The 10,054-nt window shown below is 38.4% G+C and overlaps 1 protein-coding gene across 1 annotated transcript; it reads left to right on the top strand.

The window, feature by feature from the left end:
- The first annotated feature begins 1,132 nt into the window (after nt 1–1,132).
- On the top strand, nt 1,133–9,906 carry LOC109982539 (vacuolar protein sorting-associated protein 4B). Its single transcript, XM_020631812.3, has 11 exons — nt 1,133–1,329; nt 2,590–2,701; nt 2,940–3,090; nt 4,545–4,603; nt 4,719–4,838; nt 5,163–5,319; nt 5,395–5,543; nt 5,620–5,701; nt 5,976–6,195; nt 6,379–6,519; nt 7,786–9,906. Exons 1-11 carry the CDS (start codon nt 1,309–1,311, stop codon nt 7,885–7,887), a joined length of 1,314 nt encoding a protein of 437 aa, XP_020487468.1. The 5' UTR covers nt 1,133–1,308; the 3' UTR covers nt 7,888–9,906.
- Nucleotides 9,907–10,054: the final 148 nt, after the last annotated feature.

Raw genomic sequence — 10,054 nt, 5'->3', positions numbered from 1 at the left:
CAAAAGAAAAAGAATACTAATCAAATTCAAAGTCTTTGACTACATTTCCCCATGAAAAAAATAAAAATAAACACTAGCTGACAGTTGCATAGAGTCTAATGATTCTTTCTTTATACAGTTTCTTAAACTGAAATATATTATAGCTCTTCAAATTATCAGGTAGAAAATTCCACAATTTGATATTAAACCACAGAAACACATCTGCTTTAAAGTCATCCTAATATGTAATTTCCTCCTGTGTTTACAACTTTTGAGAATTTGCTGGTCATACTCTGCTTTTTGCCTTGTATGTTATTTAACTAAATCTTTATGTTTTAATAATCCTGCTTTAAAATGCTGCCTGTTGGTGTGCTCTCTGTAGTCCACTTGCAGTACGTGTTGCCCCCAATTTTCAAATAGTAACTTAGGAAGTTTAATGTTTAAGGATGGAGTCACTTTATTTCATAGTCATTGGCATGTCATAAATTGCAGGAAAACTCCTGGTAACAGTCTAAATTTTACAAATATGTATGTTCATATTACCAATGTATTGGTGCATGGACTGTGTTAGACTGTGTAGTTTATCTGAGAAAGAAGATAGGCCCGCACACTTGCTCAATTTTGATATAATTATCACCTGAAGAAGACCTCTGGTCGAAACGTAGTGTTGAGATCATTAAAACCCCCTTTTTTGCGGCAATTGAGCAAGTGTGCGGGCCTATCTTCTTTCTCAGTTTTGCTATTTTTGCACTGCCCTGCACCTATACGTGATGTTCATATCTCTTTTTTTAGTTTAGTTTACCTGCAATTTCTGATGGAGTCGTTATGAAATATATGTGTTTTTTTTAAGCTTTGGTGCTTTTCAATAAATTGATTTATTAAAATAAAAAAAGATGTATTGTTAGTTTTAATAGATTTTAGTTTTAGTTTAGTAATTGAGATTTACTGTATTTTAGACTTTATAATTAAAGTTAAGCTCTATGTAATAGTTATTGTTGAATATATTGAATTTTACAAAACGCAAAACAATCAATCCAAACATAAGCTTCCTGTTATTTACTTTGAACCATTATTAAACAGTATAACCTACAATCATTTGAAATATGTAATCTATAAATATAACCTCACAGCAGCTGTTCCAGATGACAATAACGTGACGTCACGGTACTATCCCGGAAGTGACAGAGCCTTTATGTTGACGCGGAAGTGAGACGATGTTTGTGTGATTGAAGTTGTTTTTAAAGTAAACTTAGTGGTAGAAAGAGGTAAAAAAAAACAGTTTAAAGTTTTATCAAAAGCGAGTTAAGTTTGAGACACACAACAAACCTGATGGCAGGAGGTAATTTACAGGTGAGTGTTAAACTTTTTACTGAGCTAACAAATAGCCGTCCGGTTATATAACACTGAGGCTTTATTTATAATACTGTCAGATTGTGGATGTCTTTTTTAAATGGGTATTTCGGGGTGTAAGGTTTATTTATTTATACTGTAGCGTCTTTTAAAAAATCGTCAACAGGGATACGTAACAACATACATAAATAAGTATTATTTTAATGCAAAGTGTCGAAAGTAAAAAGCCTACATTTCTGATTTAATACAATGATTTGAAAGCGAATAACATGCTTTCAGAAGAGGTGTTACTGCTTTGTTTCAAACCTTTTACAAGAGAGTTACATCTTAAAGTGTCCTCAGCATCTTCTCAGTAACTCAGATTACTTCAGGACAAATCCAACAGGGTGAAAAATAGTAACTTTGTATTATTGATGTATTCTTGTTTTTATGTGTTAGTGTTTCTTGTAACTGAATCCATGTGTTTTTTGCTCATTTCATTTCCCCTCGGGGGTAATAAAGTTTAAAGTTTTTGTGTAAATGGAAAAAAAACTGGCAACCCTTTTAATTTCCAAGTAGCAGTCAGCTTAGAGAGCCAGTCCAGGCTGCCTTTTGGAGCCAGTTGGTTCAGGGGTCTGATTAGGATGCCTCCTGGTCGCCTCTCTTATGAAGTCTTCAAGGCTAGTCTAAAGTGGGTGGAGACCCTGGGGTATACTCAGGTTCCCCCAGGACGAGCAGGAACATTTTGCTTGGAGAGGGACGCTGGGATGACTTAGCCTCCTGCCATCTAAGCAGAAGAAAACAGATGGATGGATGGATGGACTTTTCCAATTTCCTTCAGCCACATGCTACACGTTTTAGTCTGTAATGCCATGGGGATATATCCCCTTTAAACTTCCAATTTAATGATTTACACCCTAAAAAACTATTTCAAGTCTAGAGAATGAGCACTAATAATTATCATTCATAAAGATGATGTTCCTGATAACAGTCTTGGATACTTACTTTACCTCTGCTCCTACACTGCCTAATTGTGTTAAGCTACTATGAAGCTTCATGAAATAATTTTATGGATTACAAATAAAAAAACAAGTAGCAATTCAGTTCGAGCAAACATATTTGTAATATTTCTGACACAACTATGACCGAAGAGAAAGAAAAACCAGGCAAATTAAAAGTGTGTTAACCTTTTCAAATTAAAGTGCATGTGTAAATGTAAAGTATCTACTTCTAAAACTTATGATGAGTTGGTTTCTTATCCTTCCTGTTGTCTTTTCGCAGAAAGCTATCGATCTCGCCACCAAAGCTTCAGAGGCGGATAAAGCCAAAAACTATGAGGAGGCTCTCAGATATTATGAGAGCGCAGTGCAGTACTTCCTGCATGTTGTCAAATGTAAGCCGCTCGTATAAGTGTTTGATTTGTGTGTTTTTATTGTCTAACGTTCACTTTTTCACAGTTTGAAGGAGCTTTTGGTTAAAAATACGATTGAAGATCTGAAGTACTTTCTAATCTTTGGTCCTTTTTGATGCATTCGATCATTAAAATAAGAGCTTGTATTGTTTTAAAACAAGTGAAATTAAAACCTCTGCCAACATACATGAATCTAAGCTCCATGCTGTGTGGCTTTCAGACGAGGCTCAGGGCGAGCGAGCTGCGCAGAGCATCAGAGTAAAGTGTGGCGACTACCTGGACCGAGCGGAGCAGCTGAAGGAATACCTGAGGAAGAAGGAGAAGAGTCCTCCAACCAAACCAGTCAAAGAGTCGCAGTCTGGTGACAAAGGGTGAGACTCATCAGTGACACTGTACGATTAGTTGTCCTGGTCCTGGTTGTATGTTGAAGATTCAGGCTCATGTGAAGGTTTGTCCTGCAGGTCTTTTGATTACTTTTTAAAGTTTGCTACTTATTAGTGGGGAACTAAAGACAAAGTTCAGTCTGGGACTGTTGTGTTGTTTTTAGAGACATGTGGAATGAATAAGTCCTTTTGACATTCAGTTTTACTCAAAAACAGAATTGTCTGTATTTTTCTCTTCGAACAAATTAGTTGAATTGATTTCCTTTTTTAAAAAACTTCAATACTTACCTCCTTGATTAATGTCTGGCAGTTTTTTTTCTTCTATGTCTTTGCTGCTGTATTTGTATGTACATTACCTCCAACTTTAGAAACGGGGATTAACGTAAAATCCATTTTCAGAAATGTTTATTATATGCCTATAGATCTTATAGAAAACGCACTGCTAGGACACAAATCTTAGCAAGTAAATTTACTTAATGTAAAAATCTGGTCATGTCAGGTGAATGTGGCTTATATTACTCAATCCTCGATACCACGTCTGCAAATGGTCCATAACGCGGCAGCTAGGTTGTAAACAAAAGCTGGTCATCAGTCTCAACAACTTACAGCTCAGTTCAGAATCCATTTCAAAATTGTACATACAAGGCCCTGAATGGCTTGTCTCTGGTGTACATAACAGATTTACTGAGTCCTTATTTAAGCAGCTTCCCTCTCAGATCATGTATTCACAGACTTTTACCTGTTCCTCGCTGATATTTTAAATTCAGGTGATCTTGCGTTTGCAGTAGCAGCTCTTAAACTCTGAAACAGTCTTCCGCTTAACATACGCTCTGCTGAATCCATAGTTTCTTTGAAACCGCTGCTAAAAACTAAATTTTAAAGGTCAACATTTTTCAATTCTGTCCTTCTGTGCCTTTTACTTAAGTTTGAATGTATGCTGATCTGTGTTATATGTTTGTATGTGTGTGTTCTCGTCCACCTGTCCTTGCTCTGTGACTACGTGTATCACTATATAATTAAAGTTTATCAATACGTAAATTTTTGCAGTGTGTGACTGAAAATTCACCTTGAAGTTACTCACTGCTTTTGTACCGCCTTTTGGAGCTCTTAAGTTTGGTTTTGTGGCTGTTGCCATGTTGGTTTTTTGGATGCAGAAGGGAACATATTTGGATGAGACGGTGGAGAAGGAGAGGAGTTAGCGTTTCCTGACGTTATCTGCGTCTGCACTCACCATACATGGCTTGTTAACCTATATAAGAATCAGCCCTGGGCACAGACAGTAAAGCTGAGATACCTTAATGTTTGCTGAGCTCCAACCTGTATTCCAGTATGGTCACTTCTGGCTTAAAAACAACAAGAACACGATGACAGCCTCAGAGCCAAACTCAGACTTAAAAAAGGCAGTTAAACCTAATGCAAGGTGTTGTCTTTTGATTTTTCAGGGATGAAAACGGGGACGAGGGGGATGAAGAGAAGAAAAAGTTCCAGAATCAACTCTCAGGTAAAAGATGCTTTCACGACTCGCTACGTTTAATGACCACATCGGCAGGCAAAGAAGTAAAATGTGTCACCCACATTAGTAATGTTTAGATTGATTAAATCTGTCTATTCTCAAGGTGCCATCGTCATGGAGAAACCAAACATAAAGTGGGACGATGTAGCTGGACTTGAAGGAGCCAAAGAAGCTTTAAAAGAGGCCGTGATCCTGCCCATCAAATTCCCCCACCTGTTCAAAGGTATAGCAAAATGAGTATGTCGTAATGTATGTTATAACGTGTCTTAAAATGATACTCTCCTTTATCGTCTCAGTTGTGCAAATGCAAAATGTTGCCAACGTATTTGTACAATTTTGACCGTGTGAAGGAGTTTGCCTTCAAACCTAGGACTTCTATTTTTGTTGCCATGGTATCGGAGCAGGTATTGATAGCATCAGATTTTTACTAGAATCATATCAATGAGTTTCAAATTCTGGATTGGTGTCAACTCTACAGCAAACTTAAGAAGATTGTAATCCTCCTCATAATAAACCATATTCAATGATGACGTGTCTGTCTGTGTAGGAAAGAGGACTCCTTGGCGGGGGATTCTTCTGTTTGGACCTCCGGGAACAGGGAAGTCCTACCTGGCTAAGGCTGTCGCCACAGAAGCAAACAACTCCACCTTCTTCTCCATCTCTTCGTCCGACCTCGTGTCCAAGTGGCTCGGGGAGAGTGAAAAGTGAGGCCCAGCTTCCCTAACATAATGATAAAATACAGCGAACAGAGATTTAACGCGTGTTGGTTCTTTCTAAAGGTTGGTAAAGAGTCTGTTCAGTATGGCCCGAGAACACAAACCGTCAATCATTTTCATCGATGAGATCGATTCTCTCTGTGGCTCCCGGAGCGAGAATGAGAGCGAGGCAGCGCGAAGGATCAAGACCGAGTTCTTGGTGCAGATGCAGGGTGAGAAGCAGGAGATAACCTGAAGTAGTTGTTGTTTTGTTTTGATGAGGTGTTTGAGATGTGTTTCTCCTCTCAGGTGTCGGGAACGATAATGAGGGAATCCTCGTGCTGGGAGCCACAAATATACCATGGACACTTGATTCTGCCATCAGGAGAAGGTGAGTTTAACTTTTCTTTTTTTCACAAATTATCTTCTAAAGACATTAACAGGAGGAATTTGCTGCTGGGAAGATAGATTTGTCAAAATGTGCTCCATAGCCAGAGAAAGTCCTGGCTGTACTGTACCATCACAGGTATTGGAATTGTACCATATTGTCTAAAATGGTCTTACATTTTATAAGCCATGACGTGATTTGAAAATGATGTCCCATTGATTCAGAATTTTTAAGTGATTATTGTCTGGATGTAAAAGGTGAAAAATGTCTGTCTTAGGTTTGAGAAGCGGATCTACATCCCTCTGCCCGAGGAGCATGCTCGCTCCTTCATGTTCAAACTCCACCTTGGCTCCACCCCTAATGGGCTGACGGAGGCCGACTTCAATACTCTGGGCAAAAAGACAGAGGGTTACTCCGGGGCAGACATCAGCGTCATCGTCAGAGATGCTCTGATGCAGCCAGTCAGGAAGGTTCAGTCAGCCACACACTTTAAAAAGGTAAAAACAAACCTGAGCCTGTTAATATACCTGTGTGTTTCAATTCCACGGCAAGGTCCAGAATCATGAACTATCTCTGCACTCTTGATTAAGAAATAGTGAAAATATCCTAAGTGTGTCGGAATTGAGTTCATATCTGATGTTTCTTTTTGTCTTTGCACACATTAAAACATTCTGATGAAGGTTCGCGGGTCTTCGTGGAACAATCCAGACGTTGTGGTGGACGACCTCCTGACTCCATGTTCTCCCGGTGATCCCGGCGCCATGGAGATGACGTGGATGGACCTCTCTGGGGATAAACTTTTAGAGCCGGTCGTGTGCATGGTGAGCAAAGCCTTCTGTACTCGGCAATGTGCATTGTAACAAATATTTTACAAAAAGTCCACTGAAACAAATAGCCTGGAAAACCGAGCCTGAGCCTCTACCTCTGTTAAGCCTGGCTCACACTGTGCGATTTTTCCCCGATTGTATAAAAGTCGGGGTGGCATGTCAGCTCACACTGTACGACTGAATCGTTTACGACGCCCAACCAGACCTTGCGATTTATGTGCTCACGCGTACGAACCGAGAGTTGGGCACGGCCGGAGAGCTCACACTGTACGAGGGAAATCGGGACGGAGCTTTGACAATTGTCAATAAAGTTTCATTTGAAATCTCCAACGGACGGTGGTCAGTAAAAGAGAAGGAAGTGGAACTTGTTGTAGGATATAGAAAAGTTGATACAATCGTAGATATATGGATACAAGTTTCAGAAAAGTGCTGCACTGATGATCTGTACCGAAAACTCAAAAAAACAAAAAAGGTTGCGTACTGCGGCTGGTCGCCTTGACTACAGTCCTCCCTTGTCTCTCGTGATTATATTATAGTCACACACAACTTCTGCCGGACCCTTTCATGACATAATCGTCCAGATTTTAAATTCTAAATATCAAACATGTTTGAAATAAATCGGGGAGTCCCGGACAATCGCCAGGCAGATCGGGGACTTTAAGATTGGATCGTCGTACCACTCGCTGAGCAGATGATCGGTTCAGAGCAGCCTTGAGTTGGGAGCGACCCTGCGATTGTCGGTAAGGAAGAATCGGAGCTCAAATCGGCCCGTTTATCCTGTAGTGAGAGCCAGGCTATAGACTCAACAAGCGTCCTCTTTGCTTTAATCATTTGTTTTAGACTCTTATTCAAATGTATTTAAACTAACATATTGAGGAACGTCAGCAGCTTTGTGCACTTTCAGCACCTTTCACTCGTGGAAAAGCAAAACCATACTAGGTACCTATGTACACATTAAAATCAAAACTTTTTTTTTTATTTCGTTAAAAATGAATGGTATGCACCCCCACATTTTATTTTCTTGAATTATTCTCTCATAATGTCAGTATTGATTTTGGCCATAGACTTTAGAAAACATGGTATTTTTCTCAGTGACACCAGTGAGCTAACGTCTGGTGTTGAAAAATGAAGCCAATGTAGAGTTGCAAAAAACAGCAGTTCCCTGAGTGTCCCCTCGAGGCTGTACTGAAACAGATAAAATCATATCACAGTTTAAAATTCTGGTATTGTGACAACCCTAATCTGATATTTTCTGTGCAGGACGACATGCTGAGATCGCAGAGCAAGACCAAACCCACAGTGAACGACGATGATTTGGAGAAACTGAGAAAGTTTACTGAAGATTTTGGTCAGGAAGGTTGAAAACATTCGATCACTCAAAGCTCATGGAATGAGGACTGTAACTTATGATGTCTTTCACTGTCATGTTTTCTCTCATTTGATTAATCTTGATTTCTCTCTCCTTTAAAAGTCAAAAATGATTTAAAAAATACCCATGGAAGGTTACCGGAACATAAAGCAAAGATAAGAATTTGTGTTACAAATGAAAAGCAAGTTAATAGCACGGACTGTATATAAGAAGTGGACATAGCCACCTATCTCCTGTTTCTTCAAGGCTCGAGTGAAGCATTCATGCAGGCTCCATCTTTATTTTAGAGCATGAAGTGCTATATTTGATCAAGAGGGTGGAGCCATAGACTGCATGAAAAATGGACTTAGTCTCAGTGACGACACCCTTTGGTTCCTAAAAAGATGTTTTGAGGCCCAGCAATGGAGGTCGCCATGCTGGAAATGCTGAATTACAGTCAATCTACACAAATAAAGAGGTGGAGCTGAGGAGGGCCTTAAGCCTCCTGTCAAACAGCTACCACAAGCCCACCTGTTAGTCAGAACAGCCACGCCCCTTGGCCTTAATAAAATCAAAACAGACGATTTATAATAAAATCCACCCTGTACCAATTTTTTTTTGTACCAGGCTGTAAACATGTTTATTTCTGCTGTAAAGATGGACATTTTAACATGAGGCTCTATAGGAACTGACTCCCTTTTGGAAGCAGCCTCAAGTGGACACTAAAGGAACTGCAGTTTTTAACACTTCAGCATTGGCTTCACTTTTCAACACCAGAGGTTACTGGAAGAGCACACTCTACAGAGTGATATTTGTATATCTGAAGGCTTCAACAGCAATTTTTAGGCCCCGCCCTGACCCCTCCCCTCTTTCTGGTCTGTTTGACTCTAAATGGGACCATAATTTAAAAAGTAAACATCATGCTGTATTAAATAAGACTTGAAACTAGAGATTGGGAACATTAACTCTTAAGAAGAATGTTCACTGATGGAATAAATCAACTGAGAATTGGGGCTTTTTTAATCATATACTTTGTATATTGCCTCCTGCTGGCCAGTGGAAAGAATGAACGTTCAAGGCACTTTAACTATGTCCACTTGTTAGCTACAGTTCAGTTTATTGTTTGCAGCAGCACTTAGTTATTTGACTAAAATAATTGATCAAGTTTATAATTTTTGTCAACATACCAACAAATTAGTAATCTGTTTCAGGACTTTTTTTTTATCACTGATATATTTTATGTTTACATCTTTGTAAGTTTCTCTTTTTCTTTTTTTATTCCTTCAAGCAGAGCCTTGAAATATAAATTTTGAAGAACAATTGACCTCCATCTTTGTTTAATATGGTGATGATGCTGCGGTTGATAAATGCACATTTTAAACACAACGTACCTCTGTTGATTGTCTGATATAACGGGAGGTTATTTTGTCTTTAACAGAATCACTTTTGGGCCTTTTAAAATTTTTATTTCACGCTGTAAAGTGTGTAAATGCTCAAAGAATTTTAACATGTAAATGTGTTTTCTGGTTATTTTTGATTTGACTACAGATATATTGGTAAGAAGTTATTCTTTAAAATAATCATTTTTGGGGCTTTAAAAATGAAGAATTATACGGTCAAATGTATAAAGGCTCAAACTCTTGGAACATGTAAGCTTTTCTGGCCTTTTTATTTGTGTTTATGACAAGCAGCTTCTAAAGGTGCCTTCAGGGTTTCTTTGTTTAAATTTAAATAATATGCATTCACTACTTTATAAGCATTGCTCATTCTTTCATATGCTAAAATGTCTGCATGTTTTCTACACTCGTACTGTGTCTGATCGATTGTAATGAACTATTGATCCCATCAAGACGCTGAACGCGTGTTTGTTCTCAGTGTGAATTCTGTCTTTGTATTGACATTTTCTTTCGGTGTTTATTGAGGTCACTTGTTTGTTACTATGATAAAACTGATGCCGGTTATTTGCACTTTTTATTTACTTTAAAAATATTCTGTGAACAAAAAAGGTTGAATAAAAAACTTGAAATCAAAAACCAGGAGTCAATTGCTTTGTGCATATATATAATTGTTAAAATACATCTCTTAGTTGACCTTCATATATTTGAATTTGAAACGCGTGAGGGTCTAAATGTGAGTAGTTTTAATTTAAGAGTAATAAAACAGGTTCATGTCACATGTTAA

This window comes from Labrus bergylta, chromosome 6, assembly GCF_963930695.1.
Source record: "Labrus bergylta chromosome 6, fLabBer1.1, whole genome shotgun sequence".
In the NCBI taxonomy this organism is placed as follows: Eukaryota; Metazoa; Chordata; class Actinopteri; order Labriformes; family Labridae; genus Labrus; species Labrus bergylta.
Note: the sequence above shows the minus strand (reverse complement) of the source record. Positions and strands in the feature narration are given on the sequence as shown.